This window comes from Sus scrofa, chromosome 4 (assembly GCF_054392235.1).
Source record: "Sus scrofa isolate SSC_HxYL_T2T_F1_AM1 chromosome 4, Sscrofa_HxYL_maternal_Yorkshire_Landrace_v2.0, whole genome shotgun sequence".
NCBI lineage: Eukaryota > Metazoa > Chordata > Mammalia > Artiodactyla > Suidae > Sus > Sus scrofa.
In genome coordinates this window covers 76,943,009-76,966,237 of record NC_139386.1, presented here as the reverse complement: position 1 = coordinate 76,966,237, position 23,229 = coordinate 76,943,009, and the positions used below count along the sequence as shown (strand labels likewise).

The 23,229-nt window shown below is 43.6% G+C and overlaps 1 protein-coding gene across 9 annotated transcripts in view; it reads left to right on the top strand.

The window, feature by feature from the left end:
- CHD7 (chromodomain helicase DNA binding protein 7) overlaps window positions 1–23,229 on the top strand; it is a 187,629-nt gene that overhangs the window by 134,190 nt on the left and 30,210 nt on the right. For all 9 annotated transcript variants that reach the window (XM_021089338.2, XM_021089337.2, XM_021089336.2 and 6 more), the window contains 11 exons: window positions 2,998–3,081; window positions 4,517–4,654; window positions 4,749–4,870; window positions 5,229–5,472; window positions 7,605–7,781; window positions 11,902–12,045; window positions 13,638–13,893; window positions 19,302–19,512; window positions 20,070–20,265; window positions 20,569–20,736; window positions 20,954–21,133. In XM_021089338.2, coding sequence (XP_020944997.1) covers window positions 2,998–3,081; window positions 4,517–4,654; window positions 4,749–4,870; window positions 5,229–5,472; window positions 7,605–7,781; window positions 11,902–12,045; window positions 13,638–13,893; window positions 19,302–19,512; window positions 20,070–20,265; window positions 20,569–20,736; window positions 20,954–21,133 — 1,920 coding nt within the window. The remainder of the gene's footprint in view (window positions 1–2,997; window positions 3,082–4,516; window positions 4,655–4,748; window positions 4,871–5,228; window positions 5,473–7,604; window positions 7,782–11,901; window positions 12,046–13,637; window positions 13,894–19,301; window positions 19,513–20,069; window positions 20,266–20,568; window positions 20,737–20,953; window positions 21,134–23,229) is intronic.

The window sequence follows — 23,229 nt, the reverse complement described above, 5'->3', positions numbered from 1 at the left end:
TTGGGGGAAGGGATGCAACAAATTTCTTTTGTTCGGGTCAGTGCTTAATTACTTGAGTTTACGGAACTCATTTTCACAGGTGATGTGCTGTGGTTTAGGGGTTGGTCTGATATCTAGTATCTTTGCCTTGCCCCCTTTAGCCTCAGTTCTCTATCAAGATGGGAAGGTACCCATCCCTGGGGCAGGGAAGAAGGCCTGCACATTTTAAGAAGTGCCAAGTTCCCCTCCAGCTGAATCCATTCCCTTAACGAAAGACTCTCACAGACACTGCCTGGGGTCTCTGGGCTTGTGATCACCAGTGTGGATTCATGTAGGGCCTCAAGCAGATCAAAGAGAAAGCCTCACATTGAAAGATTACACTGGCTGTGACTTACTAGTTCTGCTTTGCATAAAGGAGTTATCAGCTATAAAGAAGTGTGACATTTGATGCAAAATAGTACCTGTTTCACAACCAGCTTCATGCCCCCACCCCTTTTCAGAGACAGGTCAGGGGGTGAGCAGAAGAGTGTTAAGTACTTTCATGTCATAAAGTCGGTCCTTATGATCTCAGGTGACAAGGCTGGGTTCTCCTGGAATCTGATGTTCCTGCCCCCAGAGGCATATAGTAAAATGGGCACTAGGTGGGAGATGAGGCGGAGGTTGTTTTACTGGACCTATTCATCCTCAGCAGTCAGCCCTGAGGGGGCTGGAGCTGCTCAGTGTGACTCATGACTCATGTCCTAGGGAATATTTAGGTGATTCTTTCTTTGAAAGGGCAGTTACTAAGAAAATACTAGGCAGCTATTTTTCATGCCCCTTAATGAAACTAAAGTTCAGTGTTTGTGACATTGGGCAAGTTGAAATCATTAGCTTCCATGTAGAAAGAGGCACCGTGTGTTTTGCTGCTGTTTCTGTGCATCTGTGATAGGAAAAGGCAAGAGTACAATCCACCCCCTTCCCCACCCCAAACCCCCAGTCCTTCAACCCCAGTTCTGTTCATTAAACGTATTTGATGGTGTTTCCTGGAGTCAGATGTAGTTTAGGGACTTGTGCTTGCTCCTAGCTGTGTAGCCTCTGAGTGTGTCTGCGTGACTCACCTATGCCGAGGTTGACATACATTATCTTACTGATAACTTGGCAACTAAAAATCTTAAGTTCTATTCTGAATGTAAGTAGCATTAATTGGGTCTGAGAAGATGATCCAAGAGTTAACAGAGAATACCAGTTCCCTTTTCCTCCCTGCCTTTACACATACACATGCGCACACTCTTCAGGTTTCCCATGATTCTGCTACTTGGGGATTTTTAGTTATGACCGCTTTCTCATTCTCTGTTTCACATTAAGCTTTCTTTAAGTCATTGCAACTAAAATCTCCATTCAAAAGATCATCAGAAATGGAGTTCCCATTATGGCTCAGTGAGTTACAAAGCCGATTAATATCTGTGAGGATGTGGGTTCAATCCCTGGCCTCGCTCAGTGGGTTAGGGATCTGGGATTGCTGTGAGCTGTGGTGTAGGCCAGCAGCTGCAGCTCTGATTTGACCCCTAGCCTGGGGACTTCCATGTGGCTCTAAAAAGCCCATCTCCCCCAAAAAAAGAGATTATCAAAACTGGAAATTGCCTCACACGCATGGTGATGTAGATGACTTGCTCGAAGGATAAACGTATTTAGGAGTAAAGTTAGGAATTTTAATTTAGCAGTGAAAGGTCCTGTTAAAAACAGCTTGTTTTAGAGCTCTTATAATCAAAACCTAGTTTATGGAAAGTTTCAGTGTTTATACAGTATATGAATAATACATAGATATTTTGTACCTAAGTCTAGATGCTTTGACAAAGCCAATGCATTTAATATATTAACATTTTAAATTAATCGAACATTTCAGTGATTTTTGTTTGTTTGTTTTTGTTTTTTTTTTTTTTTGCCTTGCTCATGAACACTAGATAAAGGCCTGAGGCAGTTAAAACACTTTCTGGTATTTCTGATTTTGATCAAAATCCACAGTTTAAAGCATTTAAACTGGGTGCTTTAAGTGGGCCCAGAAGCCCCGAGAATGTTTATTATCCTCAAGCCAACTCTGACTGAACTGCTTTTCACCTGCAATGCAGGGGCTACGAACAGTAGCCAAGTGACTTCTAATATGTCTTCGCAAAACATTGTAACACAGTTATATTACTGATGAGTTCATCTCTAGGAACACATAATAATGTCTTTTCTAACTTATCTGACTCCGACCTCTTTAAAGAGGGGCTTAGGCTGTACCTTCTCTTTGAGCTGAATTCTGTTCTTTTACGTGAGATAACTTTGCAGGCAAAGCAGGGTTACTTTACTTTTGTAAAGGCTATTGATATATTGGCTAAATAACCCAATTATTTAAGCCTCATTTCTTTATCCTTAATACTTTTAGCCAAATGCTCTATGTTCAGTACAAATAAATCATTAGAACTCTTAGATTAACGCCAAGACTGTATTCAAATGAGGTACTAATATTGATTGGCAAAGACGACCAAACATCGTAAAGTCTGTTCACACTAAAATATGGAATTCACTGATCTCAGTGTTTCCAGCTTTTGAATAACAATTTTGAATAACATTCTGCAAATGATGCCGTAAAGCATCCGACAACTCCAATAGTCAGGAGGCTTCAAGAGCACTGGCTCTGATGCTTTATTGCAAGCTGCAGTTTCAAGAATGCTAAATGCATCGCATGCCATGAGCCTTTTGGATTGCTCATTAGTGAATTGTAATTTCACACTTCATTTAAAATATTCTTAAACATTCTCTCACAGTAAAAAGGTTTCACACAGTAATTAAAAGACCCAGTTAACAAAGTCAGAGAAATCTGATTTCCTCATGGGGAATGATTTTGCTAAATTGTAGCATTTCAATTAATATAATAGAATTTGCCAGATATAAATTTTGCATTGCCTTGACCCAAAATATTATTGCTTGATGAAAAGTGAAATAGTGTTTACTCTGAGGAGTTAAATAAACATTTTAACTTTTTTCCCTTTGGTATAGATTGAAGATGAGCTTTTTAATCCAGATTATGTGGAGGTTGACCGGATAATGGACTTTGCACGTAGCACGGATGACCGGGGAGAGGTAACAGAAGATCATTTGTAATCAGGGGCGGTGACTCAGACAGCTTATGTGTGTTTATGGAGAATGATCGTGGAATCCTAGATCTCGTCCTGTCAGCGCCTTGGGTTATGATACACTTGGTCTAAATTTAACTGAAATTTATTATATTAGTTTTAGGACTTAATTACAGTAAATATGTTTTATTTTTCAGTCTGAGAGCTTTTTAAAAGAAATCAGTTTTCAATATGAAGCAAATACATTGACATTTTGCATAGTTCCAGATATGATCAATAAGGAATTCAGTATATTTTGGTATAAATTATCATGTAGAGTGAATTTCCCTTATATAGTTAGGATTGCCCTTGTAGCAGAATGAAGTTCAATGTTATTTAACACTGGACATCCTTAGTGATGTTGATGGACTTCACTTAATGTGGTCACAGAGGATAATATAAAATATTTCTTTTTGTGAAATCCCAGCCTTGGCATGCCCATGTTGCTTTTCAAAACCCTGCGAGGTTGTAAAGGGCAGTCGATAGGGCAGTAAGAGTGAAGACAAGTTTATTGACTTCTGAGCATTGTATCTTAGTAAGGATGGCTTCTGTGATCCTTAGCTTCTTCCTGTAAATTAAACTACAGAAAGCGTTTGGTTCTTCCTTGTTCTAGTGGGAGTCTGCAGCAAACTCCCATTTTATTCCAAACTCTGCATCATGAGGTACATGGTGTTTCAAAGACTGTATTTGTAACATAATGTTTACTTTTCCGGTTTTGCTTAGTTGTACTTTAAAAATTTTTTTTTCCTATAGTATATTTACATAGTACAGCAAATGTTTGTAACATCACAACCAGGTCAGTGTACCTTGGTCCTGAAATGAAGATCAACAAACACAGATATTTTCTAGAAGAAAGACAAAGGAAATCCTGTTAATCTGAATTATCCAAAATATTTTTCTCTCCAGTCTTCTGGAGCTCAAGTACATTATTTTAAAGTGATTGGGTTCAAACAGTATCTCTGTAAGAAAGAGGAAGAAATCCTAATAAATTCAAGCCTGTTTCTCATTCTTTAAGACGGTAGCCACCTTAGTAAGTATGTCAACACGCTAGGAGGATTGACCATGTAAGTCTGAATCTGATAACCTGGTGATTGATTCGGATAAGAATAAGGCTCAAATTCAGCTTCGTTATTTACCAGCTATTCCTTTATAAACAAACTTCTTGCCTTTTGAACATTGATTGTCACTGGCTTAGATAAAAATTAATTTGTTCTGGTAAGATTCAGTGTCATTTCCAGTTTAGACCTGAGACTCTGTAACTAAGAGCTGCTTGTTCAGTGGGCATAGTCTTACAGCTTCTGCCAGCTTCCTTTTCCTGCTGCCGGGGTAGCTTCTGTCAGTAATGAAGTGGAGCACGTGTTTTTGCCATGAATCCAATTCTGCTGTGTTTGAACCTGGCCCAGCCTGTGACTCACTACCTGGTGAAGTGGTGCTCACTGCCTTATGAAGACAGCACGTGGGAACTGAGGCAGGACATAGATCAAGCCAAGATCGAAGAGTTTGAGAAGCTGATGTCCAGGGAGCCGGAAACAGAGCGTGTGGTGAGAACTGGCGGCGGCGGAGGGTTTAATTTGAGACTTGCACGGCGGTGCGGTCTTGAGAAACCACTAATGGGATTTCCTATATTTGAAACAGGAGCGACCTCCTGCTGATGATTGGAAGAAATCGGAGAGTTCCAGGGAGTATAAAAACAATAACAAACTCAGGGAATACCAGTTGGAGGGAGTAAACTGGCTACTTTTCAATTGGTACAACATGTACGTAAAGCATGTTTTTCTTCACTTTTCAAAAAAGCCCGTAATAGCTCATTTCCTTTGCAGTTATCAAAAATATTGGATGTAACTCAGCATTTTAACGTGCTATTAAAATTATTTTTTTAAAAAAGCAAACACTGGAAGGATGTTTAGGATTTGTTTACCCAAAAAATATTAATTCGGAGATCAATGGAAATATGTCTTAGAGCGTTTTGTTTGAAAATTATTTTGTTGTATTGAAGAGAACATCAAAGATATGCATTTATGAGTAAAATGGATGCATACAGTTATTTTGTGAAAAGAAAGCACTGTCTAGCATGTGTACTTATTAAAGTTTCTTTGTTTTATTTCCCTCCCAAAGGCGAAACTGCATTTTAGCAGATGAAATGGGTTTGGGAAAAACGATCCAGTCCATTACATTTCTCTATGAGATATATTTGAAAGGAATCCATGGCCCTTTTTTAGTCATTGCCCCATTGTCCACAATCCCCAACTGGGAAAGGGAATTCCGGACCTGGACAGAGTTGAACGTGGTTGTGTATCATGGGAGTCAAGCTAGTCGTCGGACCATTCAGTTGTATGAAATGTACTTCAAAGATCCCCAGGTAACGTGTCACAGGTGGCATTCCTCATGCTTACGTACATCTCCAGGTGTTGGGTGTTAGAGTGGTCTCGGACCTTTGGTGGGGAGATCTAGATTTGCAGAACTGAGAAATTTGCTTTAGATTTCTTACCCAGTTTATGCTTGTATTATACTTCCACATCTTAAGATTACGGCTCTTTCTTTTTTCTTTTTGCTATTTCTTGGGCCGCTCCCGCGGCATATGGAGGTTCCCAGGCTAGGGGTCGAATCGGAGCTGTAGCCGCCAGCCTACGCCAGAGCCACAGCAATGCAGGATCCGAGTCGTGTCCGCAACCTACACCACAGCTCATGGCAACGCCGGATCATTAACCCACTGAGCAAGGACAGGGACCGAACCCGCAATCTCATGGTTCCCAGTTGGATTCGTTAACCACTGCGCCACGACGGGAACTCTGGCTCTTTCTTTTTATAGTTACGGTCACTCTAATTATTAGATTAGCATGAATGACAGTTTCTTACCTTGGGTGACAGCTGAAAATCATTCAGTATGTTGATATGCTCACTTGGTTTATTTTACAAGCCCTCAGAAAAAAGCTAAACAAAATGGAGCAACTAAATGTGAATGGACAGAATATTGTATTATATTTATTATCACTAGAAATAAAAAATATTCGGCGTGTAATATTGACTAGTACATTGAATGAAATACACCCAAAGGGAAGCATGTATACTTGGGCTCAGTAGCAGTCGCTATGATTTTTAACTAATTCTAGTTACCTGGATGCAATTATCCTATGATATTGACAGTGAAGCAGTAGAAATGATGAAGAAGGAAGAATAAATAGTATGTGCTAAAATAGTTTTAAGCTGTAGGCGGTAAATAGAAGTCCTGTAACTGGAAATTGGATGAAGTTTTGTTCTGTTTTGTTAAACATGTCTGTTTACCTTCAGTGTATGTTTTGGCCTATTAAATACTTAAAGGAGAAAAATATTAAAATCTGTTTTGGTATTGATCTTTAGACTTGGGAAATTGTTAGAAGTTCTACCCAGAGTTGAAAGTTTTTTTCATGTTAGCACTTTACAAGTAAACTTCCCATTGTGGCTCAGCGGGTAAGAAGCTGACTAGTATCCATGAGGATGCTGGTTTGACCCCTGGTTTTGCTCAGTGGGTTAAGGTTCCAGCTTGAGGTGTGGGTTGCAGATGTGGCTCGCAGATGTGGCTCGGATCTGGTGTTGCTATGACTGCAATGTAGGCTGGCAGCTGCAGCTCCGATTGGACTCCTAGCCTGGAAACTTCCATATGGTGCAGGCTTGGCCCTAAAAAGAAGAAAAAAAAGGTAAAAAAATAGGTTACAAGAGTTTTATAGAAGACATAAAGTAAAAAGTTGTAAAAAAGTAATAAGAGAGTTTTGGAGTTCCCTTGTGTCTCAGCATGTTCAGGGTCTGGCGTTGTCACTGCTCTGGCTCTGGTTACAGCTGTGGCTCAGGTTCCATCCCTAACAGGAACTTCCACATACCTCAGGCGAGGCTAAAAAAAAGGGGGGGGGGGTTAAAAAGTCTTAGTACATAATCCCTTTGACATTTCACCTTTTGGAGTCTGTGGGATGTAACTAAAATGGACACACTTAGTGGCACTTAACTGCACATGATTTTTTTTTTTTTTTTTTTGCCTTTTCTATGGCTGCATTCATGGCATATAGAGGTTCCCAGGCTAGGGGTCTAATCGGAGCTGTAGCCACCGGCCTGCGCCAGAGCCACAGCAACGCAGGATCTGAGCCACGTCTTCGACCTACACCACAGCTCATGGCAACGCCGGATCCTTAACCCACTGAGCAGGGCCAGGGATTGAACTGCAACCTCATGATTCCTAGTCGGATTCGTTAATCACTGCACCACAACGGGAACTCCTAACTGCACATGATCTTTAAGGAAATTGGCTTGCAAATTTTACTAAGGATTTTTAAAGTTCCTCTAAAAAGGAAAGATTTTACACCTCTCATATACCATAACCGTGCAAGGTCTCTAAAATACCTTGATCACAAAATACGTTACCTAAAATAAAGATAAATACATATATTTCATGCTACTTATTCATCCTTAAAGTTACTAGTATAATCTTTAATGCTAAATAATAACCCAGAGATGTTCTTGTAGGGTCGCGTGATAAAGGGGTCCTATAAGTTTCATGCCATCATCACTACCTTTGAGATGATTTTGACCGATTGTCCTGAGCTGCGGAATATTCCCTGGCGTTGTGTCGTCATTGATGAAGCCCACAGGCTGAAGAATAGGAACTGCAAGCTGTTGGAGGGACTCAAGATGATGGACCTGGTCAGTGATCATAACACCGATTCCCATGAACCTGGGGTAGAATTGTTACTGCCTCAGTGTTCCTGCTGCTCGGAATTTGATACCTTTGAAGGGTGTTGGCAAAGCTTGTCAAATGCTCTGATGTTTCTTCCTGAGCTTTAAGTTACTTCGCAGTTGCTGCTGTCTTCCCGATTCTCAAGCTGTTGGCCCGTGTCTTCACTCAGTTGTATCACAGTGGAGTGTAGTCATGATATTTCCACTGAAATGAGTTTCAAGTCTTTGATTTTCCCTTTTCTCTGTAAAAAAAACCCCTGCCATTTCATAAGCTGTTGGGCCAAGTGTTAGCTCCATGATGATAATTCAGTTGTGGTCCAGGGCTTGTAGGTTTGGGTGTCTCAGGGCCAGTAGGACAGGGAGGTGCATGCTGTCACTCAGGTGAATGGCTTACTGGAACTGGTCCAGTTCGTGCAGACGCTTAGAAGTTTGGGGCACCACAGATTCATCACCTTGAATTTGATCTGCAGTTTTGGACCACATCTATCCCATACTCTTCCAGCTTCCCAAGAGATGGTGAGGTCTTCCTGATTAGGTTTTTCTAGACTTTTTCAGGAGTATCATGGGATGACGTACGGTAGAAAGGTAGAATTCGATTGGTTTTCCTTTCTGCACTGCTTTGTGAGCTTCTCCACTGCATGACCTCAGTTACACTCACCCTTCTTTTTACCTTCACTTACAAGGTGGGTTTTGACCACTTGTTTTTATTTTTAGTGTACATTTTAAAAAGCAAATTTATTGTTATTTAGCATGTCTTGGATGTTTTGATGAGTTTCTTGAAAGTCCAAAAAGAGTCTTAAAATCCCTTTAGTGTTGACTTCCATAGACTAATTTGATCTCTTGTTATGATTGAGAGTTTGAGATGGGACGGAATCATCTCTATGTCCGTGGCTATAAATTTTTTACTGAAGACTCGTACTACCCAAAAGAACACTTAAAAGCTTTCCGTTGCAGCTGGTTCTTTGAAGCAGCTTTTTTTATTCCCAAATTAAGGGGATTGGATTAGCCAGCTATTCTTTTAATTAAAAACAAACAAAATCCAGTTTTGTTTAAACGAAGAAGTCGGACTGAATTAGCCTATTTAGGGTGGGATTTCCCATCCTTAAGACCTTTCTCAGAGCGGTTTATATTATTTGGTGTTCAATCCACAAAACAAATGAGAACACCTAGAAACGGTGAAGAGGCTTGAAGACAGGGCTAAAAGCATTTGGAAATGAAAAGGTCCAGGGCTGTATTTGGTCTCCCCAGGAGATATTTTAGCACTGCATGGAAGTAAAGCTATGGTTTTCGGTAAACATTCATGCTCATGAAATATCTGACTCTGTTCTCTGGTTAGAGTTCCATCTTCACCGGGACATATAAGGAACAGTTATGGCACCATTTCCTGAGGACTGAAATAGTCGTCTGAGTTTATCTAAGTTATTTTCTATGATTAGTCCCTGTGCTCCCAGGTAGGAGATTCTTACTGTAAAACAAGCCTTCGTTGGTGAGTACAGTTAGCTCAACTGTCAACGTCAAATCTCCCAAGTCTTAATCGTCCATGGGAGATTTCAGAGGCTTTTCTGTTGTTTATAGTAACACTTCATTAATGGATTAGAATCTGTTAACCAGAGAATTTTTCTGTTACATATCGCAGTGTTCCCGAACCTTTTTCACATAACGGCACATATGGAAAATGATCATATTTGAACTCATGCTGGGGTAAGCCAAGAAGGCTGGCCACTACCACAGGGTGACAGTCCTGGAATCCCAACCGTCACAGACCTGTGGCTGCCCCCAAGGACGTGGCATACCTGTAACTCATCCCTGGCTCACCATGGGGAGTTCTGAAAAGCAAATGAACAAAACAGTTGTTTTTCTGGTGATCAAGAGTCTTTATCTCACCAGGGTTGTTTTCTAGGTAGAACACATTATCATTTTCAGAAGCGTGTTTGTCCAGTTCTAAATTGCTCATTGCTTAGTCTTTAAGTCCTTATTTAAAATATACACCCTGAGAACCTAGACACCAGCCACTTTCTGTTCATCTCTCTTAGAGTAGGTCATGGTCAAAGTAGCGAATAAGAGCAGGATCTAGCTACGGAGCAGGTCTCAGGGCACTGCTGGTACCTGCCGTGGACTCGGCTGTGATGGCAGAGCATTTGTGAGGGTTACCTTCTCGAGCGTTCTTAGAAGGCGAGGACCAGTGAGCGTCCCCATCTTTCCCGTCACTAAGGAAATGCTTGCGAAGATGACAGGGTGAGGGACGTGTACATTCTCCACTGTCATCCACAGGAGCCCCGGAGGCAGAGCCATCTCCTTGTCCCTTCCTGACAAGGAGGGGATCCTGTGGAGTGGTCGTTCTCCATGGTTTCTGTTTTATCATCTCTCCTTGTCAGGAGGCTTCGCACAAATTAAAGTCTGCTGAAGTGAAATTAAATCAACATCACTCCATCAGAGCTACAAAGATTGGTCATGTGTTCAAGCCAAAAGCCTAGTTGCTGTCATAGTTGGACTTGGAGGTGATAAGCTTGACAGCCCGTCTCCTACTTGACGTCCTGTGACACTGGCACATTAATTGTATGTTATGTAACAGTTACTTTCAAAGGGAAACCTGGTTTTATTTTGCTCCTCATGCAACCTTACCAAAGCATCATATGTGTAATCATTTGGTGTAACTGGCTTTGAACCGCCCTTGAGGGGAAGCAGCATAAACAAGAAGTGCTTTTCCTCTTTTCAAATAAGGTAATTTTGAAATTAATAACTTAAAAGGTTTTTTTTTTCTGAAGTATTTGGTTAGAGGCTCAGGATTTAACTTGGCCATAAAAGCAATAAAAAACTGGGAGATAATCTTTAGTACCAGTACAGCTTTTCCACGGAAATAACTGTTGTCCTAAATCTATAGCAGTATTAAAAAAAAAAAATTCTTGGATAAAGTAATTCTGGACTTGACCGTGTCCGGGAGCATGTTCCATGTTACCCACCAGTGTGGTTAGACAGCAGGGAATCTTGAGTTGATCTGCGAACTCCTTACTCGTTATGAATTTACTGAGCTGGAAGATGGCAGTCTGCGTAGATAGATCTTCCTGAATCAGAGATCTCTTTATTCAAAAGGGAAAAAGCAAGAAGAAAAGCAAATTGAAGTGCTTCACCCTGCCTTCAAGGAGCCTCCCTGACAGTAAGACATGGTAGATATTGAGGAAATGAGCGGGTCCTGAGGTGTGTCGTTCATCCGGTGGTTACTGTGTGTAGACTCTGCTCGGCCAAGCTTCGTCCGATTTCCAGCGAAGTCAGAGCATGGCTTTTGAACCTCCTAGATGGTACATGTACTCTCGGAAGTAGTTTTATTATCTGCACTGTGGACCAAATGGCCAAAGTAGTAAAAGTAGTAAATAAACAGGCCCTGAAAATGAATAAAGGCTGTTTATCAATCTTAATAATCAACATTAAGACTGGTCACCGTGTCGGATACAAAGAAACGAACACGGAAAGCTGGAGAAAGAGCTTGTAAACAGGAAGAATCACTTTAAAGAAATACCTAAATTGGTTCAAGGAGACAAAGTTAGAAATAACATCTATTTTTTTTTTTTTAAGTGATTGTGGTATTTAAAACCAAGCTGACCTCTTTGCTACTTTGAAATGTGTGCAGAACAAAATAGTTTTTCATGTGCTGTTGCGCGTGGAAGAACTTCTTTTGTCTCGGAGGTGAGTCACGCAGGAAGCAGATGGGGAGGTGAGAGTGCTGTCGTGTAGAACAGGAAGAAGCCCGCGCTCCCCCTGAGCCTGGGGATTGTAGGAAAAACTTCAACTTTGGTGGCGAAAGAGCCCTTGAGACCCGCGAAGCCACAGCACCAACACTGTTGACCTAAAAAAAAATCCCAGGAAAAGCAACATGGCAAGACCCGTTTCCAGGGGCCGGGAATCTGCTGGAATGGAGACCGTGTCTCTTGCGTCTCTGCCTTCGCGTCCAAGTCCTGTATTTTAGGCAGGCCAGAGGCCGAATCAAAGTGTCCCTGTGGGAGGTGGGGAAAGGCCTTCCTCGAGGGGGGTTCCGGTGATAGGCCATGGCTTGTGGTGCGTTTGCTCAGTCTCTGTTCTCTTCCTCCTGCAGGAACACAAGGTGCTGCTGACGGGGACGCCCTTGCAGAACACGGTGGAGGAGCTCTTCAGTTTGCTGCACTTCTTGGAACCAAGTCGCTTCCCTTCGGAAACCACCTTCATGCAAGAGTTTGGTGATCTGAAAACAGAAGAACAGGTACTCACCCTGGTGGCGATGTCTCTTAGTCACATGATGGGAGATTAACTCCCGGAAGGGCAGAGCATTAAGATTTAAGGGCATTTAGGAATGTAAATGATAGCAGTTTCCCCACTTAGCAGACAGGTGAGCTTTACGTCTCCTTTTCGTGGACATGGACTCTTCTGGAAGGTGGTTTTCGTGTTGGTTGGTCTCTCTGCCATCCTGTAGGGCTGTGGAGATTTGCAGGCAGATTGCCTGCCTATTGGGGTACGTTTCAGCTGCTGTGCTGTTGAGATTGGGTGCTTTGCCATGGATACTTTTGGGGGCAGTGTCAGAAGCTGCTGCAATTTGTAGAACTCTTTCCCCCCTAGAGCTTTGAGGGTCTAGTTTTATAAACTATGCATACTTAGTCATGTTGCTTGCTTTTCTTGAATCTTCCTTTTTTCGTTGAGAAACATGGAACCTGGGAGTTCCCTAGTGGCACAGTGGGTTAAGGACCTGGCATTGTCAGCACTGTGGCTCAAGTTCAACCCCTGGCCTAAGAACTTCCACATGTTGTGGGTGTATCCCCCCACCTCCCCGCGTCAGGAAAAAAATACGGGAAGAAATATGGGTCCTAACTACCCCCCAGGATCGCTGTGAGAAGGAAATGCAGTGTCACGTATAGAAAGTGGTTGGTGACTTCATACATCGTACGAGCTCTGTATTGATTATTGTGCTGTATTTGAAATAAACAGGGAGATGTGCTTGAAATCTTGGTCTTTATGTCCCCTCCCCTAACTTACCATCTAAAACCTCTTAGTTTAGTTCAAAGTGAAGTCTGTTTTGTTTTTGTTTTGCTTTTTTTAAAGTAGGAGCTATCTGGTATGCTGTGTCCAGTCAACAGAAAAGAAAGCAGGGAGGGACTTTGCCACTGGCTTGTTGATGCGGGGACGCTGCTGGTTTACTCACGCGTTCATGATGTTTTTTTTTTTTTTTTTTTTTTTTGTAGGGTCGCACTCATGGCATATGAAGTTCTCAAGATAGGGTTCCCGGCCTATGCCACAGCCACAGCAATAAGGATCTGAGCTGCGCCTGCGACCTACACCACAGCTCACGGCCACGCCAGATCCTTAACCCACTGAGCAAGGCCAGGGATCAAACCCGCATCCTCATGGATACTAGTTGGGCTCTTAACCCACTGAGTCACAGTGGAACTCCTACTCACGCCTTCTGTCAGCTCTTCTTGGAAAGGAAGAGAACTGAAGTGTGGCCTTTCCATAACATTGCCTCCTCCTTCCTCCCCACCCCTAAGACTCAAGACAAAGTCTTAAGAAGGGGAAGCTAGCAAAATGAACTGGGTTCTTTTTAGCAGTGCGCCGTTCAAGCCTCTTGGCTGTTTAGGGCTCCTGGGCAGGCAGAGTAGCCCGCTGGAAATTGGCTGTTCAGTCTTCATGCATTTCTGTTTTGAAAGCTGTGAGATTAGAGTTTAATACCATACCCTCGGAGGGCTTTGATAAATGAAAATGAGTGGTAAATAAATAAGAGCATCCAGATTTTTCACACATTGGAGTATGTTTTAACATGAAAGCAAGTCATGATGCCAGTATTTACTCAAGGTCCTTTTTTAGGTGCAAAAACTCCAGGCTATTCTAAAGCCAATGATGTTGCGACGTCTCAAGGAGGATGTGGAAAAGAACTTGGCCCCCAAAGAAGAAACGATCATTGAAGTTGAGCTAACAAACATTCAGAAGAAATATTACCGAGCCATCCTTGAGAAGAATTTCACGTTTCTTTCCAAAGGTGGCGGTCAGGCTAATGTACCTAACCTTTTAAACACTATGATGGAATTACGGAAGTGCTGCAACCATCCCTACCTGATCAACGGTAAGCTGTATACCTGGCGCCGCGTTTAAATCACCGTCAGGGCTCCGGACAGCCTTCTCTCTCCTGACTGACGGTGTTCTGGTTTGTAATCATCTCGGTGTGGGTTTCATCATCCTCCTCCTCTTCATGAAGCCTCCTTCCGAGTAGCTGAAGGTGCAGGACCGTTGTGGGCCCGCCTGGCCTTTCTCTGGCTCTGCATCTTACCCCTTGAAGAAGGAGGTGCCCGTGCTTGATGGCTGGAAGTCGTCAAAAGTGCTAACAGTTCAAGAGAAATTAGTCCCTGGTGGAGGTTTTCCCGCACCGTGTGTGTGTGTGTGTGTGTGTGTGTGTGTGTGTGTGTGTGTTTCAGGCACCTGCAGCACCTGTTCTTGAAGAGTAAGAGGTTATCTGCAAGCATTGATAGCAGTTGGTCTCTGGCACCGATGGATGCTTTATAGACTTCCTGTTTTCTTACCTAGATTGATAGCATTATGTAGCTGATATGAGTAGAAACCTGTACCATATACTTCCAAAAGTCACTAAAGGGATCAATCTTTGCTGCCTATGGTGTAAGATAGTGGGGAACACAGGCAGAAAGCCTAGCTAGGAGGCTGCTGCTGTGGTCCAGGCCAGAGTTAAAGTGGGGTAACGAAGAGTGACGGCTGGCTAAATCGTGGCACTTGTGTGCAGTTAAAACTGGCCAGCAATGCAGTTGGGTTCCTTTCCGGGGAGAAGGAACAATCCGTGAGGTTCGAGTGCTGATTTAAAGAGTTGCTCATCTCCCCCTCTTTCCTAACTTACACACCTCCCAGCCACGTCCAGAGGCTGCACTTAGTGAGTGACCTCGGTGTGGTCGTGGCTGTGGTTTGACGTGAGTGAGTTTCTTTTGCAAACTTTGTGCCTGTAGCTTGGTGGCCTCAGGAGAGTAACAGGTGTGATGGCTGTGTGCTTAATGCTGCCAGCCTGCTCATCACCATGTATTTAAGGGCCCAAGGCCACTGTTGTGAGTGTCAGCAGCCCCATCCTGAGGTGCTGGGGCTGAAGGTTGATGTGTGTAGTAAAGCTCTGTGTGTGTGTGTATGTGTGTGCGTTTAATGTCTGTAAAAAGAAGATGAGATCAGTAGGTTCCAGGGGTGGGGGTGGCGGGGAGGAGAAAAGGCAGTCCCGAGAGAGCTGAAATGCGGCCGCGGGGTGCGTGTGAAAGGAACATCTCTGCGGTGGGTGGTTGAACTTCAGTGCCCTGGCGCCCGCTGGTGGGTTACATGCTGTCACATGCCTTGAGCATCTCGAGGAGCGAGGGCTCCACCCTCCACACTGCTGCGGTCTCCTCCTGGGCCGATGCTGTTGGCTGGAGGCTCTTCTCAGGCCCTGGTGCTGTCCTCCTAAGTGGTCACCCCTCAGGGTCAGCTTTTCTGTCCTTACAACAAGTGACGAGGTGTCTGTTAAGCAGGCCCCCTTCTAAGCCTTCAAGTCAGGCAGTAGTAGTAAGAAAACACCCACACGCCCACAGCCGGCAGAACCTGCCCAGAGAGCCTCTGTAGACGTGCTTCAGAGGTTACTCCGGGGCCAGCGCAGTCCACGCTCCCTCAGTCTGGAGAAGGAAGGCCTGACACGACGCCAGCTCCGCACTAGTTCATTGAGCAGTTACAGGATGTTGTCAGTTTAGGATATTGAATTCAAATTTGTGTCGGTTGTGAGACAGCAGAGCCGCTTCAGTCAAACTCAGATTCGGTTCAGCAAAACACAGTGTTTCTGTGACTGTGGAAGACAGAGCAGCTCTTTGTGTAGGTCGAGAGCAGCCACACCAGCAAAGAAATCAGAGGTGCTTGTGGAACACAGGGTGTGCCCGAACGAGGAATGTTTCTAATGGCCCTGAGATTTTTTTACTTAGGTGCCTAGAACAGTGTTGGGCTCGGTAAGCGTTGCTGGTTGTTGGTTTTCTTGCTAAAAGTTGAGCAGGTAACTGGGTTCTGTAAACAGAGTGACTGTTATTGGCCCAAGCTTTATTTATTTAATTTTGGGGGGGCTGTGCCCACGGCATTCGGAAGTTGAGTCAGGGATCGAACCCAAGCCACAGCTGTAACCAGAGCCATAGCAGTGACAATGCCAGAACCTTAACCCGCTGCACCACCAGGGAACTCTGGCCTAAGCTCCACTAGAATGGAACGTCCAATTTTAGGTCCCGGACGTGGGGGTTAAAATACTGCTGGGAACTTGGTAGGGGCCCTGATGGTCAGAGGCCACCTCAGAGACACTTGGTGGGGACAGGGCCGTGTGGAAAAGTGGGGGTGGAAAGAAAACCAGCCTGCAGCTCACGGGATGGAGTGAACCTCCGAGAGGAGATGGTGACTTGTTCTTTCCCCGTAATCTTCAAAAGGAAACCGTTTCTTGTCTGTGGCTGATCAAGCTAGAGAATGTTGCAGCTCCTGTGATGACAGCGATGATCTGACTAAGGGAAAGATGTCCCCATGTATTTCAGGTTGTCTGACACACATACACACACACACACTTTTAAATGTAGTATAGGCAGGGCCTTAACTCTGGGCATGGCTAACTGACTATTTGGCTTATCATAACCTATTTCCAGGTAATTTTTTTGATAGCTAGTTACAAATCTAGCATCAAGGTAAATCTTTAATTGGTGAGCTTGGGAGTTCGGCCAGGACTTAGAAGATATGGCTTTTTTCCTTCCCAACACCTGCCCTCCTTCCTCTCTTCATCTGTTCTGGACATGATGCAGTGCTAAAGGAATCATGTAGGAAATCTGTTTGCTGATATTTTTAAGTGAAACATCGTTAGTGTAAATCAGCCATCCCTTCATGAACCTGAATTCACAGCAAAGAGTTGACTTGATTAATTCAGCAGTAACTTTTTTCAGGTAAGAAAGAATGTGTTTTAATTCTGACTGTTTTTGATGACATGAGAATTTATTGGTAGCATTGAAAATATAGGAGGGTTCTTTTTTTATCTAAATAAATTTAAAAGGAAAAAATTAAATTTCTCTACTAATTTGACAGAAATTCTATTTTCAAATTTTTTACCAAAACAATACAAACATGTCAGGTATTTGTTTTGTCCAAATGATTATTTCATTTTTGAAAACTATTCGTTGACCATCAACTTGTTTTAAGCTAAAACACTACATTTTATTTTGATTATGGATTATAATCTTAAAATGGATAGAAAATAACTACCCCGATCTTATGAGAGTAAAATCTATTTCTGAACTGCAAAGAGCTTATAGTATATTATACCACAGGAACAAACTTTGAAAAGACCTAATGTGATGTATGGACTTAAATCTGTTTTCCTGTCTCCAGAGGGCCTTCTTGTCGTTTATGAAGAATCTAGATTTATAAATTTATGTTTTGAAAAATGTTATTCGACTGTATGCAAGAACATTTATTTAAGAACATTTTTTTTTCCTCTTTTGTCTTTTACTAGGGCTGCAGTCCGAGGCATATGGAGGTTTCCAAGCTAAGGGTCTAATCGGAGCTGTAGCCTCCAGCCCACACCACAGCCACAGCCATGTCTGTTCTGAGCCACGTCTGCAACCTGCACCACAGCTCACGGCAACACCAGATCCTTAACCCATTGAGCAAGGCCAGGGATCGAACCTGAAGCCTCATGGTTCTTAGTTGGATTCATTTCTGCTGCGCCATGACAGGAACTCCTCCCAAGAACATTTTTTGTTCAAGAATATTCCTGCTGGAGTTCCTGCTGTGACACAATGGGATCAGCGGGGCCTCTGGAGCGCAGGGACGCAGGTTCAATCCCCAGCGGCCTGGGATCTGATCTGATCCCTGGCCTGGAAACTCCACATGCCACAGGTGGCTAAAAAAGAAAGAAGGAAAAGAAAAGAAATTCACACATACAAAATTAATTAAAAAAAAAAAAAAGAATATTCCTGCTAATGCTCTTTAACATCATTTTAGTTTTTACCTTTCCCTAGTCAAATCTCAGATTAAAATCCTGAATATTAGCCTTTTAGTCATGCAGGATAGAGTGAAAAACAGCAGTTCCGACCCAGCTGGTGCCTTCCATCAGGCCCTTCCTAAGAGGGAGCAGCAGTGACTGGTCCAGACATTAGTGACTCTAACCTTTTCTCAGTAAGATCCTTTGTTGATTAATAATTAATAAGCTCTGTTTCTGTGTATGACCATGTCATGACTTGACTTCCACAAGTGCCCTTAAACCGGAAATGGGGGGCACTTCTGTCACACCTGTGGCCGCCTGCCACCCTTCTGTCCTTGTGGCTGTGGTGGCCGAACTAACCTAACCTTTAAACCCTGTGAGGGTCACCTGTCCCATCTTGTGCACAGGTCCATCACAGGCTTACCACCAGTGGCAAGAAGAGTCGTTTAAGGTTTCCGGTGCTGTTTAAACCTGGGAACCAATCCCATTAGGTGGATTTATTCATCCCTATTTTCTGAAGATTTGGTGCCCACGCCTGGTCCTCAGGGAGAGGGGCTGAATACAGCCCCTGTGTCCTAATTAACCCGGCAACGGAGTATAGTGGACAGCTGATGGTGCCTGGTTCTAGCTGAGCCCAGAGCAGGGCAGGAGGCGCAGCCTGCTGCTTCCGGGGGGGCGGGGGAGAGGGCCTTGCTCCCTAAGATGTCATTCTCCTGGGGCTTCTCTCTGATGACCCACGTCTTCAAACAAGCAGAAATCTCTGAGGAGCTATGAGAAAAAGAGGATTAGGTATAGAAGTCTTAAGTGAAACAGAGGTTGGTTTGGGTTTAGTTTGTTTGTTTGTTTGTTTGTTTTTTAAGCTTTGGATAATTCCAGATAGAATTTTTGTACCTTAGGAAATTATCAGACGAGAATGAATGTGGCAGGAGATTTAGAGCTTTCAGTAGAAATGTGTGCTCAGATCCCCTAAAAATTATCCAGGAAAATGGAGTCCCTTTTGTTAACAGTCCTCTGGGCTGCATTAATATGCATTTAGAGACACAGACCACTGCCCTTGCCCTGTAATTGTTTGAACTCTGTTCCCTTGTTTCTTAGTTTCAGAACAGATTTTGTTGTTTGTGTTTGTATTCAGCTAGTAAACAGTTCTTCATTTCTTTAGCATTTTAGGTTCCAAATTTTCTGTAGGTATCTGGCCCTTGGCTTGTTTCTGCCACTTCTAGCTTGACAGTCTGTTGTTGAAATTCAGCTTCTGCAGACAGCAAACATTTGTGTGTTGGAAAATGTGGTTTTTCTCCCCCAAATGCCTAAATGTGTCATGCTTGAAACTTTGATCCCTTTTATACTTCTGCGGTTTTGTGTAGACCCGACTTTGAGCCAGTGGGTGGATGTCTGTTCATGAACACAAGTGTGGCGTCCTGGTCCCTCCTGTTTGGGGTGCATTTAAAAGCCAGTTCATTGTTTTTAGTCATAAAAACCTTTTACAGTATTCCCGTTATGCTGTCCAATCTCTGCAGGTGCTGAAGAGAAAATTTTGGAAGAGTTTAAAGAAACACACAATGCCGACTCTCCAGATTTTCAGCTCCAGGCGATGATCCAGGCTGCTGGCAAGCTAGTGCTGATTGACAAGCTGCTGCCGAAGCTGAAGGCTGGTGGCCACAGGGTGCTCATCTTTTCCCAGATGGTGCGCTGCCTGGACATCCTGGAAGACTACCTCATCCAGAGACGGTGAGGGCCACTGGGCCGGAAGGATAAACGGAAATAAGAGATGACCGAGGCCCGGGCTCCACGTGGTTTACCTCGGAGTGACATTTATGATAAAGGGGACCAAGTGGGGGACATGTGTCGCAGCTCTTTTTAAAAACTATAGCTGTGCACAGCAGTTATTCTGAGCAATGCTTGCCTTTATAGGCACTTTTGTTTTCCACATCTTACGTTTGACTAGGGGAGAGCAGTTCTCACTTTGAATTGAAATGGCTGGTTATTTTACTGTTAGAAGGGTCAGCTCCCTTTAGAGCTTAGATATTTCTTTCAGTGGTGAGGAGGTAAAATAAACTTTAATCCTTAGGGGCATTCAACTAGCGGTATGAAAAATTACAACAAAACCTATTTGCTCTGAGATGATTTCTGATAAATAATATCATTCTGTTAATATATATCCCATACTGTAGTACTTTCTTAAACATACCCCTCCCTCCAAAAAGAAAAAGAAAAAAAGAAAAAAAAGGGAGCAAGCGCATTGCAGCTGTCTGTCAGGCCTCCTTGTTAACACTGACATTTTCTAGGTACCCCTACGAAAGGATCGACGGCCGGGTCAGAGGCAACCTCCGCCAGGCAGCTATCGACAGATTCTCCAAACCTGACTCTGATAGGTTTGTTTTCCTCCTGTGCACAAGGGCAGGAGGTTTAGGCATTAATCTTACTGCTGCTGATACCTGCATCATCTTTGATTCCGACTGGAATCCCCAAAATGATCTCCAGGTAAATACGCAATAGAATCTCCCTGCTGCCTCCCTCCCCTGCCTTTAGAGTCGCCCTGCTGTGTCAGAGGATCTCTGGTCAGACCGATAAATTACAGCCCCCTAGTCACTCAGGCAGTGTCCTATGATCAGGGCAAATGAACCAACTAGAAATCAATTTACTAATAATATAAAAGTAATTTCTTAGTGCGTTAATAACCCTCTTCTGCTAAACTGCACCTCTGTTTATTGGAACAGATGCTCGTGTAACCAACAGTTGAGTCCTTTCTTTCTTGCGTAGCCATTAATTTCCTTCTTCTTTCAGGCTCAGGCTAGGTGTCATAGAATAGGACAGAGCAAATCTGTGAAAATCTACAGGCTGATTACGAGGAATTCCTACGAAAGGGAGATGTTCGACAAGGCCAGCTTGAAGCTCGGTCTGGATAAAGCCGTCCTGCAGTCCATGAGCGGAAGGGAGAACGCTCCCAATGGGGTAAACGTGCTGCCCCCCGCCTCGCCCAGTCCGCACTCCTGATGGGGAGAAGCTACCCGCCTCTGATCACTTTTCACTGGCACTGTTTTAAGCACATTATTTTGTCACATCTTCCTTTGTTATATTTCAGGTCTACCCTCTTTGAGAAAAATGAAACCTCTGTTTAGTCTACAGACATTTCCATTCTAATTTACTTTTAACCGTTTCTCTAAAACAGGTACAACAGCTCTCCAAGAAAGAAATAGAGGACCTCCTGCGGAAAGGGGCCTACGGTGCACTCATGGACGAGGAGGATGAAGGCTCTAAATTCTGCGAAGAAGATATCGACCAGATTCTCCTCCGGCGAACCCACACCATCACCATTGAGTCCGAGGGCAAAGGCTCCACATTTGCTAAGGTGAGGGCGGCTCCAAGCAGGCGGGTGTGCGGTGGGGCCGGAGTGCTGCGCGTAGAAGAGTTAGCCCTGAACACTGTGGGTTCCTGCTCCTCTACTCTGTACCTGGTGGGTGCGGGTGGAGAGCTTCCTGCTCCCCAAGTGGTCCTTTCCTTGTGTTCTGGGCCCTGACCGCTCTGCTTCTTGAGCCTCCGCACCCCTCCTGAGATCCTGATTCCTGATAGATCCTTAAGAACAGGCAGCTCGCTCCTGTCTTTAAAGAGTCTCCCATCCGTTTTTCCCCTCTGGCTGCATCCTCTTGACTCTTCTTTCCTAGTTCAGATCCTCACAAGCATTGTTTACACTGCTGTCTTCTTTGCCTCCTTTTTTTTTTTTTTTTTGTCTCTAAAAGACCCATGGCATATGGAGGTTCCCAGGCTAGGGGTCCAACTGGAGCTACGGCTGCCAGCCTACACCATAGCCTCTGCAACGCAGGATCCTAGCTGAGTCTGCCACCTACACCATAGCTTACGGCAACACGGATCCTTAACTCACTCAACGAGGCCAGGGATTGAACCTGCAGCCTCATGGTTCCCAGTCAGATTGGTGTCTGCTGTGCCACCACGGGAACTCCCTGCCTCCCTTAATGCTTCTCTCTCACCTCCCAGCCTCTTCCCCCCGCTCCCCTGCCCCCCAGCCCTTCTGATTCACCAGCACACTGTTCTCCCATCCACACCCAGGCCCAGACTACACTTTCACTTCTAGCAGCTTCATTGAAATGTAACTCACTTACCATAAAACTTAACTATTTTAGTGTACAACGCCATGCCTTTACCGTATTTACAAACGTGTGCAGGTATCCCCATATCGAGGTTCAGAACGTTTTCATCCCCCAGTTAACCATCCCCACCCGCCGAGTCCTGGCAACTGCTAATCTCCTTTGTCTCTCCAGGTTCGTGACACTGCATTTCGTATAAATGGAATCATAGGACATGTGGTCTTGTGTGTCTGGCCACATGTGTTTGAGGTTCATCCACATTGTAGCATGTGTCAGTCATTTCTTCCTTTTTACTGAATGGCGTCCTATTGGCTGTACCTCACTTCCCGGTTAACCATGGGCATTCAGATTGATCCACTTACCAGTAATAATGAAGTTCAGGTTGTTTCCACTTCTTGGTTATTGCGAATAATGTTGTTGTGAACATTTGTGTACAAGTTTTTGTGTGGACATAGGTTTTTGTTTCTCTCGCGTATATACCAGGAGTGGAATTGTTAGGTCACATGTTAACTCTGTGTATTTCAACCCTTTGAGGAGCTGCCAGACTCCTCAGGAGTGCCAGAGCTGCCACACCTTTCTAACATGACTGTACCATTTTCCCTTCCCACTAGCGGTGTTTAGGGTTCTAATTTCTCCACATCCTCACCAATACTTTTTGTTGTCTGACTTTTTGATTGTAGCATGTTACTAAGGGTGAAGTGATCGCCCACTCTGGTCTGATCTGCATTTCTCTCATGCTGTTTAGCATCTTTTCATGTGCTTGTCGGCCACATATATATCATCTTTGGAGAAATGTCTATTCAAAGCCTTTGTTCATCTTTGGAGTTATTTGTCTTTTTAATTCAGTTTTAGAAATACTGTATTTTATATATTCTGATAAAAGTTTCTCATCAGATAATACAATTTGCAAATATTTCTCCTAATCTTTCTTAATGGTATTTAATTTTGGTGAAGTCCACATCATCCAGTTTTTCTTTTACCGTTTGTGCTTTTGCTGCATGTTTTGACCTAAGGTCGCAAAGGTTTGCTCCTGTGTTTCCTTCTAAGAGCTTTATAGTTTTCACTCTTACCTTTATGTCTCTCTTCCCTTTTGAGTGAATTTTTGCACGTGGTGTGAGATAGAGGGATATTCGATTATCTCCACTACTCCAGCTGTCCTACCTACTCCAGTTCTCTCAGCTACTCGAGTTATCCCAGCTACTCCAGTTGTTCCAGCTAATTCAGTTGTCCCAGCTACTTCAGATTTTCTCAGCTACTCCATTCTTGAAAGGCTCTCCTCTGGGCTCTGTGACCCAGCACCTTCTCCCTCATGTTCTTTCAGCCTCTTTTCAGGTTCTTTCCT